Source organism: Vidua macroura, chromosome 6 (assembly GCF_024509145.1).
Source record: "Vidua macroura isolate BioBank_ID:100142 chromosome 6, ASM2450914v1, whole genome shotgun sequence".
In the NCBI taxonomy this organism is placed as follows: domain Eukaryota; kingdom Metazoa; phylum Chordata; class Aves; order Passeriformes; family Viduidae; genus Vidua; species Vidua macroura.
Window position 1 is genome coordinate 41,081,645 of NC_071576.1, and position 20,642 is coordinate 41,102,286.

The 20,642-nt window shown below is 38.9% G+C and overlaps 1 protein-coding gene across 1 annotated transcript in view; it reads right to left on the reverse strand.

The window, feature by feature from the left end:
* The window catches only part of HSD17B12 (hydroxysteroid 17-beta dehydrogenase 12), an 84,622-nt gene that overhangs the window by 31,305 nt on the left and 32,675 nt on the right, over nucleotides 1–20,642 (reverse strand). Inside the window, 3 exon segments of the mRNA XM_053980462.1 lie at nucleotides 2,185–2,295; nucleotides 15,801–15,876; nucleotides 20,343–20,389. Of these exon segments, the coding sequence (XP_053836437.1) occupies nucleotides 2,185–2,295; nucleotides 15,801–15,876; nucleotides 20,343–20,389 (234 nt within the window).

The following is a 20,642-nucleotide window of genomic DNA, read 5'->3' on the forward strand; positions in this document are numbered from 1 at the left end:
ATCACCATAACCTAATCACAGCCTAAGAAATAATAAAAACCCTTCCAGTGTGGATATGTACCTTGCACAGGTTTGCTGGTATTTTGAGACATTTAAACAATCTACCATTCTGCAGCAATTGCTACGTGACAAGGCAGCTTGCAAGCCTTACACTCCCTGAGTGCATTTTGACAGAACAGATTAGAATGTACATTAATTTTACTCTTCAAAGTTTCTTTGGAACTTATTTCCTTCAGACACAAGAAGCAAGGCATTCACAGCTGTGTCACAACTACTTTTTACACAAAACATATCCTTGGCAGTTGAAGTTACTTCAGTGGCTTTGAATTTTTGTAGCAATTAAATACTGGATGCCATGACTTGTATGTACTAAAGTCTGCTAAAAGTAGAAGGGAGCATTCTGGGGTTTATCCTTTAATGTTATTTTTTAATTGCATTTTTATATACACTATTTTCTTAAGCGTTCTTTTCAAACATTGTACAACAAGATTCATCTATTAGCAACAAAGTTCATACAGTATATTATCATGTATATAACAAATTTGTTTTGAAACACGCCTAAAATACCCCATCAGTTGCAGCTCCAATTACTGCACTTCAAGTTAGTAAAACGAGTTTTGTAATGACACCATGAGCGTTTTATCAGATGACAGGTACTAGTGGATGTCTGAGCCACATGATTTTTTTTCATGTGTTTAACCATCACAGGTTCTCATCTCTATATTGACTAACCACAGGATATGGATATGCACAGACATAAGTGTTTCCAAGGGGGAAAAAAAACCAGAAAACCAATAAGCAATTGCCTTTACCCCACTGTTCAAAAAAGATTCAGGTAAACTGCTGTCGCCATTGAGGCAGGACAGGAACAGAGAGACTCCAATTCAGAAGATGAGAGGAGAACTGATTTATTTCAAATGCACCGCTCTTTTTATAGAGAACATCGTGCAGACCAATTTCATTGGTCATAAAGTAAAAACATCTCAGGCCATTGGTGCGCTGTGAATGATGCACGGTGGCAGAACATATCTATAAACAATGTGAACAACAAGACAGATAGTGAATTATTTACATCCCTTTCCAACTCTTTCCCAGGCCCAGCCTGGTAGAAATCTCTCCTTTTCTCTCTGACTAAACTGAGAATATCCACAAACTGCTGGTATGTTGATACTCTTCTTAGCTTGTGATAAAACACCTATATGAAATCACCTCAGTTCTACATTTGACAAAGTAACTGGAGGGATCACCTTGTCTTTTCAAGGACTCCCACACTACCTACACTCCTATGATGTAGCAAACCATACTCACACATATTGTGCTCCTATCAGCAAAAGAAACACAGCTTACCAACATGGCCAGAAGAGGCTTAAGACTTTTGAAGCAGGAGACAGTTACTTGATGTTCTATTGTAATGATTGAATTTCAACAGCTCTGTAATTAAAAGTTCATGGTTTTCTCACAGGGCTGTACTCCTAAATTGAATATTTCCTAAGCTAAGTATGTGAAGCTTGCTTAGGATCTAAGATGGCATTAGGTCATAGAATCATAGAATAGTTTGGGTTGAAAGGGACATTGAAAGGTCATTTAGTCCAATCCCCATGACATCATCAGTGAGGTCAGGCTGCTCAGAGCCCCATCCAACCTGACCTTGAATGTTCCCAGAGATGGGGCATCCTCCACCTTTCTGGGCATACTGCTCCAATGTTTCAACATCTTTTCTTCTTTATACCTAATCTATACCTACACTCTTTTAGCTTAATGCCATTGCTCCTTGCAACATGCCTATTACACAAGCCCTGTTAAAAAGTGTCCCCGTCTTTCTTACAAGCCTCCTTTAAGTACTGAACAACCACAACAAGGTCTCCCCAGAGAGAGACCTTCTCCAGGCTCAACAACCCCAAGAGTTCACGTCATGGTGTGTGCAGTCACAAGCCTCTAACAATCACAGAATAACACACTGACACATTCAATAAACATAAGTTCCTAGAAAGTACACACATGCAAGCACCGTCTCATGTAGTGTATCAAAAGCAAGCTAGAAGACATCTCAAGCATGCAGCAACATAGCCCTAGTCAGACAAATAATAGCTTTTGTGAATTAGTTTCAATAAGCTTCAATATGAGAAGTTAGTAGGCACGTAAAGACAAAACACAATGAAAGATTTAGAAAGATCAGAAACAAACCTAAAACACCAATCTCCAGGCCTTCCAATCCTGCTTTGATTCCATTGTAAATATCTTCTCTGTCTCCAAAGTCTGCCACAATGACTTTTGTTTCCACTTTGTACTTCTCCCCTAGAAAAAAACAGTTTTGAAAAGTTTAATTTTGAAATAGTTTACCATTCGGATATTAAGACTGTACCAGTTATTAGGTTTCACAAAACATTTTAAGTAGCTAGCATTACACAGGAACATTTCCACCTCTGCAAAAGGAATCCTTGAATTTTAACATTACCTGCACAGAAGTTCATGACATTAAGCTACTTCTGATGAGAACACAAATTCTCAAATGATTCTGCACATTTTATTTGTAAGGGACAAGAAAGGTGGCAAAATAGCAAATTACACACTTTTGCATAGAACAGCAAAAATGGAGAAATCTGGAAGCACATGTATACAACAGTGTTCACGTACAGCTTGACAAGAACATTTTTTTTTTCAACTTAAGCCAAATGGCAAATTAATTGCTTCAGACCAAACAAAACAATTCTGTATTGCCCTCCATTTCCATTCTTACTTTTGGTCTCATAAAACTTTTTGAATCTTTAGTTTTCTGAATGTGTACCAAAAAGGGAACGTGTGGGTGAACAAGAAGAGCAGAACTTCAAATTTGTTCATTCCAAAGCCCTTCTAATGTGCTGTCATCTCCAGCCTTACTAGAACAGGAAAAATGTAGGCAACTACATTTTGAAAAATAAGAAGGAATGTAGTAAAAACACTTCATATAAAAAGCAACTCTACTTTAATCAACCTAAATTATATTTAATTAAAAGCAGTACAATGTCCTCTCAGTCTTCAAAAGAACAGAACAGTAGCCAAACATTGCAGCATCTCTGTGCTGCTGTACCCGACTCCCAACCTAGCATTCCTTAAGGGACCTGTATACAGCTCGAGAAGGATTTTGCAGCACTTTGCCCCCAGAGCCATTCATAAAAACCAGTGCCATGTTAAAGGAAAAGAATCATTCACAAAAAAGATTAGAAGCAGCCAGATTCCCATGATGCTCCTTCCCATTCAAGGGAAAGCCGTGACTCCCATGATCCTGCCATCCATTCATGCAGAATCATGAATCTACTGAACTCACTGGTTTGCTGGCTGCCTCCCCTCCTCCCCCCCCAATATCCCTAATGGCAGATGAAATTATTTCTGCTTCTTTTCCCATCCTCAACCTCTTCATCTCTCCTGAACAGCTGCATTGTTTAAAAATCCCCTGAGAGATGTTGCTATGTCAAATGACGACGTAAATAGCATTAAGCCCCTACTGCAGCAGCAGTCTTGTGATCGCGTCAGAAGAAAATCAAGTTCAACACTGGAGGGGGGGGGCATAGAAATATTCTATTTTTGAACACAGCTATTCTAATGTTTAGCACACACATTTGGTTTTTTACAGGACACAGAATTAAGGGAAACATTAGAGGCTCATCTCATACGTGCAAATGGACTGGATAGGCAAAGCCCAAGTCACACACTTTTACACATGTGCCATTTTTAACTGTTTTGTGGGGTCTGCAGCTGTTGTCACTGCCACTCAGATGCTTTGTGAAATGCAAGGTGTTTAAAGGACCTAAACACCATTCTCACAAACTTGCTCAATTGGTACTGTCCTTCTTATACTAAACACTCTTCGTTAGGATTGTTACCAATCCAGCTTCAAAGCTTCCTGAAATCACTATAGAGATACTGAGAAGACAAGGTAAAGACAAATCTGAGTATACTATAAATTATATACATATTACTTTACATAATACTATAAATAGTAAACAAAAATAAAAAGTGTTCACACTACTATTCATATAAGACCTTTGAGCCTTTAGAAAATTAGCAACGAGGCATTACACTTAGGGTAGTTAAGCAATTCGCCTATAAAAAGCTGCAGCACCCTTTGTGGGCAGAGAGTGCCCAGTACAATGTATAAAAACATGAGAAGTAGAAGGCTGCCCACTAGTATAGCCAGAGGACAAGGTCTTTGTGCAATTGTTCATGCAAACATGCAAGGCTGTCTTGCCCCAGCAGATACCACCAGCTGACCAAACCTTCCCTCCCCATTTCACAACAGCTTTCAGGTATCCTGTAACTTTTGCACACCCTCTACTCTGTCCCAGAAGCTGCAGTAACTGGGAGGATCCCCTATCTCAGAGAAAAGACTACGAGATACACCTGGAAAACCATATGACAATGCAAATAGCATTAAGTCACTTCTGTGTAAACTTGGTCTAGTAGTCAGAGCATGAGGTGCAGAGAAGAGCAGGTGTACTCTGCTCCACATGAAAAAATGGAAAAGGGAATTTCCTTGATCTTAAGGATTAAGATGTTCTCAAACAGATGGGCTAGAAGAGAGAGCAGAGCACATTCCTATTTTATCTGCCAAAAAGACACTGAGATGTAGAGTAACAGAGAAAGAAACAAATAGGCTATGTCCTTATCCAGGGTATCTAGGAATGTCTGGGCTACTGCTGTCCAAGAGAAAATCTGAAACTCCTTAATGGAGCTCTCAGCTTGAGGACCAGGAGATACTTGAGAGCCACAGGGAGTGAAAGGAGGGTATAAGCCAGTTTTTGCAGCCACAGCTAGAGGACCTGAAAGAGCTATTACCTGCCAGCATGTCCAACATTCCTGACGATATTTTGAAAAGTGGATCTGATGTTTTGTCTTTGGAACTGGTATTTCAAATACTCCTTAGCAGGAGACAAAATATTACAGCACCATGTTGTCAAGAGTTGTGCAGCAGTCAGTTGTCACCTACCCATAGGATGGCAAAGGAAATTCAGTAGATCTCCTTCACAATTCTCAATTCTGACACACTACTGTCCTAATCATCACATTTACTAACAAATTCAGGTGAGACCAGTATTGGCCCTACAAATAAGTTTTAACCTAAACTTTCACATATCCAGCTAATTTACAGGGTCTGTATTACTTTAGCCAAGACATCTGATAATTTAGCAAGATACCAACTGTGCTCAACAGTATATTGGTAAACCAATAAAAGCAGACATGATCCTCTGCAATCACAGCATCATTTGATAAGTAAGTTGTTGACCATGAACAAATTTTCACAGCTGTGGAAAGGCTGGATCAACCAACACTCCCAATAGTGATAGAGCAGGCTGGTATAAACACTGTACAAGACAAAAACATGAAGTGAACTTTTGCAGAGGATACTGGGATGTATTCTTCTGAAAAAAGTGCCTGTATTTGCAGTGGTAAAAGAACTACTGACTTTCTGAGGCATGCTCCCATTGTGCATTTCTGCACAATACAGGATGAGACAGTCTAGAAACAAATACACTATTTAACTGCTTTCTTCACACCATCAGAAGTACAAACACTTTCACATACAAGCCCTTGAAGGACACACTACCTTCAGTATCCTCAGAAAAGGACTCCAAATAGTGTCTGAAACTTGGCGAATGTGTTACTTACTCAAAATAAGCATAAAAACGCTTACAACTATCCTGAGGAAAAGCCAACAGGACAACACTTGCCTGATTTCTCATCTAAGATTGTCAGTTACAACATCAGTACGTGAAGCAAAAGCTTAATTAATTCTAAAGGCCGGGTATGTCTGACTTACAGGAAATGTATCCAGTCTTGCTATGCAAGGAAAACGCTAATCTCAACTATCAGGCAAAATAGGGCACACCTTGTCTAGTAAAAAGATTCACTTGCAAAACAGCACCACATTACCTAGAACACCAGGAAAAAAGGATCACACTGTAATAAAAAAAAAAAAAAAGCAGAAAGCACTGTAGAAACTAGAGTGAGCTACACTCTAAATAATAACAAAACTGTAAAATGGTTAGGAGGCAAGCATTTTCAATTTTTTTTTAATTTGTTTTTAAATATTTTTAAGCTTGCAAATAATTCAAATCAGCAGCCCTCCTAAACTGAAATCTTGGTTCTTGGCTAAGAAAATGCTAAGAAAGTTTTCAGACACAGATAAACTGGACTTGAAAGAAGTTTCCCAAGAGGAGCAAGCCTGTGTACTTCGATGCAGCAGCAAACAGACACCGGTTTGGTGGTCAGAAGAAGCAGCTCAGTTTACCCAAGAGAAGCAGTGTGAGGGTGTCTGTCATATAAAGTCTTGCTGGGACACAGGAAAATGACAAGAACTTAATCCCTAATAAAATAACATTAGTTCTTGAACCACCTATTTCAAAGCAGTTTGCTGGAACAGCTTGAATTGGCACCAAGAACACTGAGGCAAATCCAGTCAACTTTGCACCAGAGAGGTTTGAGATACAATGCCCACACACTGTAAGCAGGTAATGGAGACAGCTCTTCCAAGATCAGGGAAAGGACATTAAAAACTCTTGCTAGATCTGAAGCATCTCACCACTTTACATTCAAAGCCACATATAAATATTGTCATCACAGTGATATGGTATAACACAACTGCTTGCAGAAACATAAAAGGTCTCATTTGGTCTTTAGCTTCAGGACAGTCAGATATTCTAAGCAGTAGAAAAATAGCTCTCCATTTTTCATCATACAGGAGAGGACAAATTTGTTTAGGTAGGGAGAATCAACTACATCCACAAATAAAGATGCCATCTTTCCAATATCACTGCAGTGGTAAAACTCATCTTAATCCAGCACCTAGTCTCCAGAAACAGAGTTTGTAACCTTTCAATAGAGGGTAAGAAGCTGAGAGATGAAAGCAAAACATTAAAACCTCCTGCTTTTTTAGTATTCTACGCAGGACAGAGATGAAGAATTTAAGACTATAGAGTGGCTGTAGAGAGCTCTACAAAGTATTTGGTTGGTTTTAAGGAAGAGCCATACATTTTGGGAATGTATGCAATTTGGGACTTTCAGAGTTCATAGAAGTAACTCACAGTGTCATGGATGGATGGAATCTGTTTTCCAGAAGTACCAAGTACTTCCAGACTGGTGGTAGCAGACTGTTATTACACAGTGATATATTCACCATGTAGAAACATGTTAAAATCAGCTGGGTATAACAAGAGCTAGTTTTTTCTGAATATTCTGAAGGGTGTGAAACTCTAAAGCCGAATACTGATAACCTAAGAAATCGCTAAAAGGAAGCTCTGTTGCAAAGGAAGGCTATGCTGTTCCTGCATAGTTTAAGATGCCTGCATACAATTTAACAGTACTTGCTATGTTTCCATAAATTTTTTAAAGCACCTGCATATGAACACTTGGTCAAGCCCCTAGAAATAGGTTCCAATTCCTTTCATTCAAGTACACATGCAGGACTTCCAGGGAATTCCTTACATACTGCAATAGTTGCACATGAAATCTCATAGAAACAGCTCCCTTAAAAAGAGTGAATATTTTTAAAAATCCAATCACATAAAACTGTAGAGCAGGTAAAACAATGACAGACCTTAATTTAAATGTTCTGTTAACTTTAAGTTTCAATATACACATATAAAAGTCAGTTCCTCACTTCTAAGCTTTGACATATGACTTCAGCTCTCCAAGCCAAAGTCCAAAAACCATTGAGCCATTGGGGTGTGTAAGTTTTTGATATACAGTACTAGAAAACAGAGGGAAAACACACTTTATTAATAGTTGCCTCCATTTGCTCTCCTCTAACTTCCATTACATCAAAATACATTACCATTTCTAAGACACACTAACCAAGTCAGAAACACATTCTGAGCGATGCAGGATCAATCAATAAGGCCATTCACCCAAATATTATGCTCAGCATTGCAAGCTTTTTTAAATCAAGCTTGTTCTAATTACCAAGCTAACTAAAAACACAAAATCAAGCAGCCTGTGACAAACAGCTGCAGAGGCTGACAGCCAGGGGGGCTGCACACTCAAGTCCTGGCAGTGTTGGCAAACGCTGTGGTGGCTGCAGGCGAGCAGCGCCGCGGTGCTCCCCACGCACCCCCTCGCCCCCGTGTGCCAGGCACGGGGAGCTCCCAGCCCCGCACGTGCAGCTGCCCTCGTGCTGTGCGTCGGGAGTCGTGATTCCCAGAACAGCTCTCCGCACCGCGACCCCGACATATCCGCTCCGGCTGAAGCTGCACTAGGAGCCGGTTAGGGCACAATACCGAGCTGCTTCGGGGGGAAGCCCAGCGTGAAGCGTGGGAAGGTTGCTATTGTGTAGTAGGCAGCATCTCAAACTCCCCTTCTGTCTCTCCTCTTTCCCCAACACTATTTTCAACCCCCCCACCAAGATTTTTTAATATTCCTTGATGTATTTGTTGTTACTAAGCATGAAGAGAGCTATTTTTCATTTACTTAATCACTTTAGGAAGGTCATATGGACTATTTTCCATACTTCCTGTAACATTTCCTTTCCCTTAATGCCATTATCACATATGACAATATGTACACCTGATATGTGTATATACGTAAACATGAATTTCACATCACTTTTTGCAAAATGGAGTCCAAATTCTTCAGCCATATACTTATTAAAACAGTAATTATAAAAAAAAAAAAAAAAACAAAACAAACACCTCACCTTTTTTTCAGATTTAGGCTCAACAGAATGAATTTCAGAAAGACCAGAAAAAATACACTGTAAGAAGAATTTAGTGTCACTTATAGAGACTGAAAGGTGTCGTACCACAGATTAACAAAGCACCGTTACTCTTAAGTCAATTTCAAGACATATAAGTCAGTCACTCTTGAATTAAAATAAATTTAGAAAGGGAAACAAGTTTCTAGGCTAATTCAGCATTATCTTTTATACCTCCAGTTCAGCACCCACAGTAAAATATTTGCTGTATCCCAAAGTCAGGCACTTAAAAACAAAAGTTTTCAGGGTTCTCCAAAGTATTACTTGTAAGGAAAAGTCCATTGTTAATTAGTCCCCATCTACTGCTCAAAGAAATAGAGTACCCAGCTCAGCACTGGAAGTGGCACATGCCTAAGGAGTTACAGCAGGCATACTTTTATCCAGTAGCTAAACACATTTGAAAATTGTTTATTTTTCATATTCAAGGGGTTTTTTTTAAGAATTTGTTGTGCAGAACAAATCAACTGAGTTTCCTTTCTCTATGAAGAGCTACTAACTAGCACTTTTTCCTCACCACAACATATTCCTGGAAAAACACAGAAGTGATTATCACCATTTCCTCAGTAAAGAAGTCTATCAAGGGTTTTTACAGCTTTGACAGATAAAAAGGACTTGATGTAATGGAACTTAACCTGCTAAAAATGTGACATAAGACTAAAATACACATTCATAGAATGAAGTTGCAGAAGGAAGACAGCACTGTTTGCACCATAGAGTCCTTTCTTGTGCCAAAGAGAGATTGTTCCCTGCAGAGACACTTAAAAGGCCTAATTTTAAGTCTCTTGGCAATAGAGCTTCCACCAGTTGGCTTAAACTAGATTTTCAAAACAGACTTTCACCCAATCCAATGTGAAAACAATCCAATACTTATCTTTTCATGTGATGTTCAGCTTATTTTATACTGAAAGTGATAAGCAATAGATTGCAGCTTACATGTTAACAAAAGGTGTTTAAAGGCCCAGAGGCTCTTGTTTTGGCATCCCTAAAGGCTTATGTTAGATAGGTTGTTAGCAGAGACAGGCTTTACATTTGAGTATTACAGAAAATGCAGTGTATCCCCACACACAACTACTGCCAGGCAGAGGCAGCAGTGACCCCAAACGTTTGCAGGGAAGACAATTCCTGGTTGTTCAAGTCTGGGTTTCAAAAGTACCAAGGAAATTACCTGCCCATTGATCCAATTACCTAATATGCAAAATTTTAAGACTCAAGAAACCATTAAGTCCCAGAGTTAGTCCTGATCCTACAGGCACAATATACAGAGTATGTGAGGAGAGGAAGAGGCTACTTCTGCTGTGTTTACATTCAGACAAGGAAACGCAAAGTACCAAATTCACATTTAAATAACCTTCATACATTCCTTTTCCTGGACTTTCTCGGATTACAAACTATTAATAAGTATTGCATAGAAACACATTAGCAGTGAAGTTCACAGCAAGCACCCACTTTCTGGAAGATGCTCACTCAGTCCTGCCAGGTGTGAAAAAGCACCATCCCCTAGAGCTTGCGAGATCACCTACTGCTTTGTGGAACCCCTAACACTGACCAATAAACTTCCTGGTTTCCATCCTTAAAACCACGTGTCGTATGTGGCCTGTTACTCCATATGCTGACAGATGATATGGAAAGGAAGCGTATCACTAGTCATCTGCAGAGCATTTTACTTGTGGCTTGTCCTACCAGACTGCTACCTCAAAACTCTCCTAAGAGGTGAAGTAGTTATAGGACTGCATCCTGTAGTTTGCAAGACATCTGTCAAGTGTTTCTCTCCAAGTATTCTGCTCAATTTCTTTAAATGAATCCAGACAAAATGTCACTGACAAAATTCAAGAGAAGACAATAAAAGAGACTGGGTGGGGGGGGGGGGGTGGTAGGAAATCCAGCCAAAACCACAGAAGCAAAATTCTTCTTAATGAAGAAAATAAAAAATTAAAAATAAGCTCCCTTTCCAACTGCTCTATCTTTTACATCAGGGTTCATCTACTTATTTTATTAACAAATTAATAAAAATTAATTCAGTTTGAATCCTCTGTCCACTGTCTACAGTGCCTGCCAACTGCTCCTTTAGTAAATGGCTCACACAAGTCAAAACCAAGAGAACTTCCTTCACTTCATCCAAAGGAAACCTTCTTCAGAGAAGAAATCCAAGAGCTCATTCAGAATCAAAGATCCTTACACTACAACCTATTGTGAAAGGCAACTTCAGTGCATCAAAACAAGTCTAAAATATTTGAAGCCATTTTGTCAAGTTCAAGAAATATACAGGGATTTCAAGTATGTCAACCTGAACCTGGCTCAGGTCATAGAAGGCTGCAAACACATTAATTTACCTTAAAATGGATGACAAAAGGTCAGAATAACTGCCGGATTCACTTAGTCTTCAAGTTAAGCTCAGGCAAGTGAACCTTGTCATTTCTGTGCAAGGAAAGTAAAAAGATGTCCCCTTCCTCTCAGAACTTGTCTGCATTTCAACCTCCTCTATTAAACACAAATATTCTTACTTGCCAGCTCCAAAATATGAGGAGGATTTACTGGGGTGCAGCAGGGAGGAAATCCAAGTGTCAGGACAGAGATGAAGGAGCCAAGTGCTCCAAGGGAGGTGCAGGTGAGCATCTGCAGGGGTCAGATTTGGCATGGGGCCATGGCCCATTTGCTGCAGTGGGTCATGATAAGGGATGGGGCACAAGCACAGGGGTCAGCATCAGGTCTGTTTCAGGATGCTGCCTCCAAACTGGTTACCAAGAAAGCAGAAGAAAACTGTAAAACCCACCTGCCTAGGAAATGGGGAAGAAACATTTCTGGGTTTGGCACCACATCCCATTTTTGTACTCAAAAATCATGCCAGAGTAGTAAGAACACAGCAGATATAAGCATGAAAGCTACCAGTTTGCAATACCCAAAGTCTTAGGGGTAGAGAGTAGTTCAAGATGAAATTACCATGCCCAAACAACTTAGATACACCACACACTGGGCTGAGGAAATGTATTGGAATGAAATAGCTACATAGATTTTAATTGCAGAAAAATCTTTATTTCCTTATAGAAAAAAAATTGTATTTTCTTATAGACATGTAGCAGAATCCAAGTTTTGAACATTAGTTCCCAAACAGTATGAAAGACTTACAGTGTATTCCAATTAAATGTTAATTTTTGAGAATACATTGGAAAAACAATTGATTTCTATCAATTCAAATAATTTAATTGGAGTCAATTTTATCACCTGGTTGTATGTAACCCTAAACCACCCACTTTAAAGCAGTAAATAGGAATTTCCTTTCATTATATAGTAACTGATGAGAAACTCTAAATCTGCCATGTTGCTTTTATATGCACTCACCTACAAGTAAGTAGCTACTTACACTCGTAAGTAGAAACACCAACAAGCAGTAAGAGTTTTTTCCTGGCTCTTGCAGCTCATGCTCAACTTCATGAAGTGTGCTGTGAAGGTACCAGCTAACAATGGACACCAATACCAAATTCTTTTGACAATTTCCCTATAGACAAACTGAAATTTTTTCCTTGCTTACCTGGTCTGCACTACATTCTTCATATTGCAGCAGCCCTAGGTAATGAGTTTATACAGCAAAGTAGTTCTCAATTCCCCTCAGAACAAATGTATCCAGTGCAGTAACTGAAGCTCTTCTGCCTGCAAATCCACGGTTCGAGAACCAACTGCTAGCACAGAGCACCTGAGATGTCTTGGACCATGCTCATTATTAAATACAGCAAATCAAGGAACAGACTCATTATGTGGCACTCAAACAACTGTCTCCATTCACAGAGAAATTTTCTTCCTGATCCTCCCTGAATGTTTGGAAGTGTTTAACAATGCAATGCAACAGACACTTCAGAGAAGTGGTGGAACAGTGAAGCAGCATGAACTAAACTAGACAAGCCTTTTTTACAGTGACCTTAATAGTCTGTGCTTGTGCATGACAACTTGATCGAAAGATCAAATATATTTCCATAAAACTTATATAATTCCTCATAAAGGTTGTCCATGACGACTGAAGAGGAAACTCTAAATTTTTTCTTCAGTCAGTGGCCAATACTCTATTTCTTAGGGAATAAACCATAGAATTTCTCTCTTATGGCAAATCCTGCAACACTTAGTACTCCGCAAAAAAAAAAAAAAAAAAAAAAAAAGCTTTAAAACATGCTTGAAAACACAGTGAAAAGTCTTATAAAGTCTTCAGCGACTTGTAATAATTTTTGTTGCTCAAACTGAGCTGCACATTCAGAACATCTGGTGTTCCTGTAACATCAGTTCAGCCACTTTAATGTGCATATACACATAAAAAAAATCAGCTACAGGTCACCTGGCATTTAACATGCAGAAAGACATTTGAGTATTTCCCTTATGATGGTGGTTATACAACTTGTATTTTGTAAATAGATGTCACTCCTAGTAGAAGTCTCCCCTATGAGCAGACAAGTCTTCTGAAATAGAATGAACACACCTGAGCCTTGAAACCCCTGTCATTATTTGTGGCAGAGTGCATCTATCCATTCAATAGGATAAGCATGAGACTGATTAATGAAAGAGAGGAGGAAACTGAAAACATGCACAGAATCACTCAACTCAAAGAAATGGAATCAGTTAAGCAGCTATTCTTCCCTAAAGTGATTAACAGTCATTACTCAAGAGGAGCAAGCTCGTGCCAATATGAAGAACAACGGACCATCATAAAGAAGTTCAAAGTTATCTTAGAAGCCTGCAAGGGAACCATTTAAGTAATTACAGACTTAGCATTAAAAAAGTCACCCACCTTATATATGACAACATCTGAGCAGACTGCAGAGACCACATGAGACTGAATACAAGACAATTCTGTCCAGCTAAAACCTAGCAGGATCTGAAAGTGCAACTCAGGCTTGCTTGATCACGCAGACTATCCTAATCCTTCAGTATATGCCACGATGAACAAGGTATACTTTTCAGTAGCTCAGTGTTGTCAAAAGAAGTGTTCTGAAAACCCAGCGTGAGTCATCTCATTTCAGAATGGTTTAGGAAAGGAAGCAGAAAAATGTTTGGGTGAGGCCTAACAGTAATTATGTATTACAGGCTGCTTCACATAGGGAAATGTACCTATTTTTTTAATCTGAGAACCTCCCCCAGCAGCTATCATGTAAGTGCTGAAGCTCAAAGCAGTAGATTTATCTGTCTTGTCAGCATCACGCTTAATTCCCAGGGAGAAAGAGATACCCAGACTGTTACAGAAAGGGTTATGACCACTTTCAAGAAGCTTGTCACTTCATGCATAGGTGTTTGATTCCAGAACAAGATTATTTGTAGAAACTTCTTTCAGTTAGTTTGACTTAGCAAAACAACTTTATGTAACATTGCTAGAAACGTGATTGCACATGCCCACACAAATGCAGCAAACTATCATCCAGCTACTGCAGTGAACCACCAAAAAACACCACCCTGTTGTAGCTTCTTTATGTATTGGCAGCAAGCATCAGCAGTTAAGACAGGTTACCCAGGCAGCGACACCTACTCTGCTGCATTTACACCGTCACTGGATTGATCAGAGTGTCACAGGTAGGTCCAGACGCTGCAGTGACAGCCTTAAATGAAGGATACTAATGAACATTGCCAATTACTTCCAAATCAGTGGAAGATAGAACTTAATGACAGCTTTGCTCTGAGAAGGAATGCTCTTTACAACTTAAACATATACATAGAAAAGAATAATTTTCTGTCTAGAAAACCATTTGATATGCCATCTTACTTTGGACACTAAAAATCAGAAATAGTGACATTTATATCAATAGAACTGTATGCCCTGACTTCTGTAGATTTAGTACAACAGCTACTGTTTAGCAAGTTGAAGTCCTGGAGTTTTTTAGTCATCCTTACTTTCACTCAGCACTCCCTTACAATTTAGTATGGGACAGTGTGTTGATTCTTGACTTAGGGGATTATGCTTTATAGTAAAACAGCGCCACTAACAAATTCACAGAAATTTTTAGTAAACTTAAGCCAAAATTATACATTTATGACCTTGGAAAGAGAACAGTTCTTACCATTATTTCCATTATGTACACAAACCATTTTAGAAAGCCTAAGCAAGACAAGGGAGGGTAGCTCAGAAGCATTATCTTAAAGGTTTCTTTGCCCAACATCATTATGCTGAGAAACCTGCTCTATAGTATGCAACTTCTACTCCTGCTTATCAAAACCTTTTCACATGGTTACATTTCTCACTTTATCTTGACATACTCTGCACAAACTAATAACCTTGTGTGAAATAAAAGAGATATAGATTAGAAGAGGAATTCTTGTGGGTTAGATTATACTTTGTTCTGATTGGAAAATAATTTGTCAACATGAGACTTGAGGAAGCTTTTTCCTAACTGATCCTGTAGAAATACCCATTTGTGATTGAAGCACTAAAGTTGGTCCCTTATTTTTCCATTACAGCCATTTACTGAAGAAACAATCCCTAATACAGGTTCTTAAACACATTAACTCATTCCATATATTCTTATGACTATGAACACCCATCACCTCAAAAGAGCTTACAGGTCTCTGATCTAATCTTTGAGTAGTTTATGCAAACAAAACAAAAAAGAGGGAGACAGGGCAAGCTACCCACAATAAATCTGTATACTTGGTAAGACAACAAATAAGGAAAATGCTTTCAACAACTTCTAGTAGCAAAGAAACCACCCTTATGGCTGGAGCCCATGAAATCAAACTTGCTTCACACTGAGGGAATATTCAGATGGAGAAATGACTGCATGTTTCTTGCCCTATTATGATTTTAGACAACCACTACTATGTGAATAGGTGGTATTTCAGTCTGGCCTGGTAAGCTGCTCTTATGGAAGACTAACAGTTTTAGGAGTACTTATTCCAGAATTAAGCCCTATTGTTCTCAGAAGTTAAATATGAACAGCTGTAAAATTGAACTGCAAGGCCTTTACCATTATATCTGTAACATTTGCACTGTGAACAAGAGCAAACTCTTTTCAAAATCAGAGCTGTATATATTAGCATGTATGAAATTCACGTGCAATTGCATTTATTTATAAGCATGCCAGTGAAGTTTAGGGAAGAAGTTTTAACTCACTTATTTCAGTAGAAACTTGGTCCAGTTTTTCTTTTGACCTACTGATTAGAACCACCTTCATTCCACGTCTTGCTAACTGCAAGAAAACAAAACAGGAGACATTAGAATAGTCATAAATCACTTCCAAGTTAGTATCCTAATCAAAGAAATTGCAAAATTCATCAAACATCACAACAATATATGACCAGCAAGTCTGAAAAAAATAAAATTTTAAATAGAGACACAAAAGGGAAAACCAGGATAAATACTTCCATGTTATTTCTTACTTAATTCCCTTCACACCATACTATCTTCTCAGTCATCTAATATAGGTGGATAGGCACATTTATAAAATAGAAAACAAACAGTGGGTATTTTACAGAACTTTTGCACTACCTCTGCAAGTCAGAGCAAAAATATTATTACCCATAATGAAGTTTAACATGCCAAGTTAAGATATCCATGGTCACTTGAACACCTGTGTTGCAACTTAATACTTATTCCTTTTATTAAGGCTACAGTCTTACTTTGTACTACTCATAGGTATTAATGTTAATTTACTTCTGAAATTCTTTTAGGGAAGCTATCTGCAGAAATTAGGATGGGGCCAGAGCATACCCTGGTAATCGAATCAGACCTACCACTGCATGTTTAAAATGAGATCTAACAAGTCAATTGAAAAATGTCTGCAGGAAGACAGTTACATATCTGAATTACTCTGAAATTAAAATTATGTTTGTGACTACTGTAAGTAGAAACAATATATCTATCCACAGTTCAAAGTGGCTCTGCCTTTCAGACACTTAAGACCTACACATAAAAAGCATGTATGTTGTCATTGCTCCAATAAAACTCCTTCACTGCCTTCAGAAGCTGATGAGAATGGGACTTCAATGGAATTTTAAAACACAACAAAAAAATCCCAACCAACTGACCAACAAAACACACAGACCTCAAACCTCAAAAGACTACGGCACAGTACAGCAACAACCTGAAGTGGCTTAAAGCCATCTACTTTTCTAGCAGGAGTATGCAATGCAGTAGTGATTCTGTTGGACAGAGGTGTAGCAGAGTTCATCAGTTAACTCTGTACTTTACTTCCGCTTGCTTCTCTAAGCAGTAGAAATCTCATACTACATCTCATGAGCATAGAGTGAGGTGTGGTGAAACCAAAGACACCATAGGAATCACTAGCAAACAGCTGCCAGGTTCAGGCTTATAGGCAACTTAAGCCTTCTGCTCAAGGAAATGATATGGTGTTACAAGAATTAGTGTCTAAAAGGAATGATCACATCATCCAGCCAACTGCAGATAAGCACCTGGCTCACTGGAACACACTTTTATATGAAGCCCACAGTAAGCTTGGAAGACATCAGGAAGAAGGGAATAGCACTCTCATTCCACAGGATCAAGGCACTGAAGGCCTTGATTACCTAACCTGCTAGGACAGTCTGACAGTAATCTACTCAGAATCCAAAATAATAATGTCGTCCCATGAGGCGAAAAGCCCCAGAGATCTTCCTCACGGACGCAAAGCTCCAGACTGCTGAAAGAAGAGTTTGCTCTCTTTCAGGAGTCATGACCCTTGGGCTCTCAGACTGCTTCAGTATGTACCTGGGCTTAATGGGAAAGTATTCATCTGTACTCAAAAGCCAAGGAAGTAAAGCGATGCCAATACATCCAGTCAGTGGAACTTCACCACATTTTGAAAGTTTCCACTACAAGGGTGAGCTTGAGAGAAACCTCTGCTAAGTTCACACCGAAGGGATGCACTGTACAGAAGTACATCTGAAATTGGAAACCCTTTTGCAAGTGGAGCTCTAAGGGGAGAGCACATAAAACAGCCAACAGAAGACCCAGTGACTAGGAACAAATATCACTAAGAGAAGTAATCAAACTTGAAAAAGATACAGCACTTGAGAGCAAGTTCAATTAAGGTGCTTGATGAGCATTCTGCCTTCACTGGTAGAGACCTAGTTGGCTAAAAGGAACCACAATCATCCAGAGGGAGATAACGATCCCCAAGATCCCAGTTACTAATTACATTTTTATACAGGAATCAAGCAACACCCACTTTCTTTGTAGATAACTTGTTATTATACTTGTCCCAATATCCTTAGGGTCCTGAAACGGCTGAATGACAAGACCTTAAAACTTAACATAAAAACTCACCCAGAACAGCATATGTTGGGAGGCTACCCTTGTAACCTAAGGACTGATGCAAGCAAGGGTCACCATTCTAATGGAGCTGATGAATGGAGGTGTTTGATTTCCTTAAATGCCATGTTAGTGACTACCACATTCTCCACTTCAGTAGCAAAACACAGCTGCTGTGTAAACCCTTTTTCTTCAGGATGGAAGACAATGACACCAACAGCCAAGCAAAGCAAGGTTAAAGCTCTTGTTAGAGTAGACATAGCAAGAGATTCTAAAAATCCTATACTAAACAGATGTGCATAATAGAGTATTGCAGAGTATGCAATGGGATCACAACCTCTAGTTTATCACCAGCACACAAATACGGCTAGGGCTGAATTTATACTAATGATTTTCAAAAACAAACAAAAGATGATGATAGAGGTGCAAAGAATACTGACTCCTGACCGTATACTCAAAACATGAAACCTTTCACGAAGGGCTGATCTAGCAATGATAAGAATATCAGTGCTGGGCAAAGATTAAAGGTCTTAATACTGCAAGAGTGAAAATGTAAAAACAGTTCTTTGCTTGGAAAAGGCAAATCATCTACAAATCAGTGTATAACCCAAGATTCCACACATTCATTAAGCTCTTCCATCACTTTCCAGTGAGACTACATCAAACTTTCAAAGAGGCACTTCTCAACACACAGTTACAATTCTCACAAATTCCTCCAAGGAAAAGGAATTTGTCTGCATGACTATAATCACAGTCATCAAGGCCCAAGCAGCCATATGCCAGTGGAATTTATAGTAGCCAGAAGGGGATTTTTAGTAGAAAATCAAGCCTTTTCAGGCAGACTTCTGTAGATATCTCTAGAGTTAATTTAAAGATTGAGATGTCTCTTCAGGTATTCCACATTTTGTCCTACATCCATACTTGACTTTATCAAGTATTCTTCATCCATCTAAGCTGTCAAAGTTTGGATTTGTGTTTTATTCTAAATAAATGCTTAAGTAACAATAATAAATACAACTCATTAAAAGTATGTTTTATTCTGTAGCCCAAGAATGAGTACCTGTACCTTTTGGGGTGCTCTGTGCTTACAGCAACCACTGTAAGGCAGCTGTAATAGACATGGTTTTCCAACAGTATCTCATACTCATGATGGCTTTCCTAATGGGGGTTTGAATGCAGGAGTCAGACAGCAGTAGACATTCAAGCTCAAAAGCAGCCGAGTTCTTAGAGACATTACAGAACATAAAGCAAACTGTTGTTTTATTCACCCGGTATCTTAACCTATAGATCTTGAAACTAATCTCCCATGATGTTCAGGGAGTGTCTCCCACACTAAAGGACTTCCTCCTGATAATGCTCTGCTCTGGGCACAGTGAACTCCTTCCACTTGTTCTAGACAGTTAAAATCAAGTGTGGCATCATTTGCTTCGGTACTATGTAACTGGGGTACCTGGCATGTAGGAGCTGTGAGCAATATGCCAGGATCAGGTGCTGCTGGCACCAGGCTTAATTCCTTTTGCAGCCAACTCCCCTTTCTTGAACTGGTACTATGAAGTACTACTTCCTGCAAAGTAGAAATTAATTTGGGGGCTAGGGGTGCAGGTAGCAGGGCAAGGCACATCAGGATGACAGGAAATCCAAAGGATAAGGACTGTCCATGAAGAGGAATGCCATTTTCCCAGTGGGCTTTGCAAAACCAAAAAGAAAAATCAAGGAAAAGGGAATCTGTCACAGCTGATCTCACACAAAATCATGCTGGTGTTTCAGAGAACACAAAAATGAGCACAGACAGGCTCACTTTGATAGTAATGCTGAGTTTAAGGTTATTTTTGCCATAAATTGTTGTAGCCAGCACTATTTGTCATTATGTTCTCTGGGCTTATAGGCTAAATTACCCTATACTAACAGGCACTTTCTGTCTTAAGCAATACATTCCAGTATATGAAATATATTTGGAGCCCACATATGCATCAAAAGCAAAAGTACAGTAAAAGAGATAAAGGTAAAACCCAGCTTCAGAGACTTCATGAACTAGAAAAAATAATTGGAACATACTGCTGACAGCTGTAAATGCCATTTAGTCAGTGCCTGGAAGTACCAACAGGAATTACCAAGGGCTGAGAAAGTTAAAATTCTTTTAAAAACTAAGGAAGTTAAAAATAACAACTGAAGGACAAGGTAAGAGCTGAAAATATAGTTCACAAATAAAAGAAACTAATGAGAAACTAACAAAAAAAGATACAACTTTTGGCTGGCTACCAGAGGAAAGCAAGCTAGGAGACCTCTTTCTCCACAGATATCTATGTTAAGATAAGGTGAGGAAATATCACATGCAGTTTGACAGTTGAGACAGCTTGACATACTGCCAAGAATCAAGACAGACTTCCAAGTGGTAAGAATTCTTACCTCTTCTGCATAGGCTTTTCCAATCCCATCAGTAGCCCCTGTGACCACTGCAACAAAAAAAAAAAAAAAAAAAAAAAGATAAATCTACATTAGTTGCTTCACAGAAGTAACTGCAATGGTTGTGTTCATTTGTAGGTTATTAAAATACTCATTCCAGTCAGAAACATATCAAAGTCTCTGAAACAGGTATACAGGTTCTATGAAATTACTTTAAAAACTCACACTAAAACCTTTCCACAGGTAAGAAAGGAGAGAAAGACATGGAATTAGGAGCCTAACATGTTTCAAGAAGCATGTTTC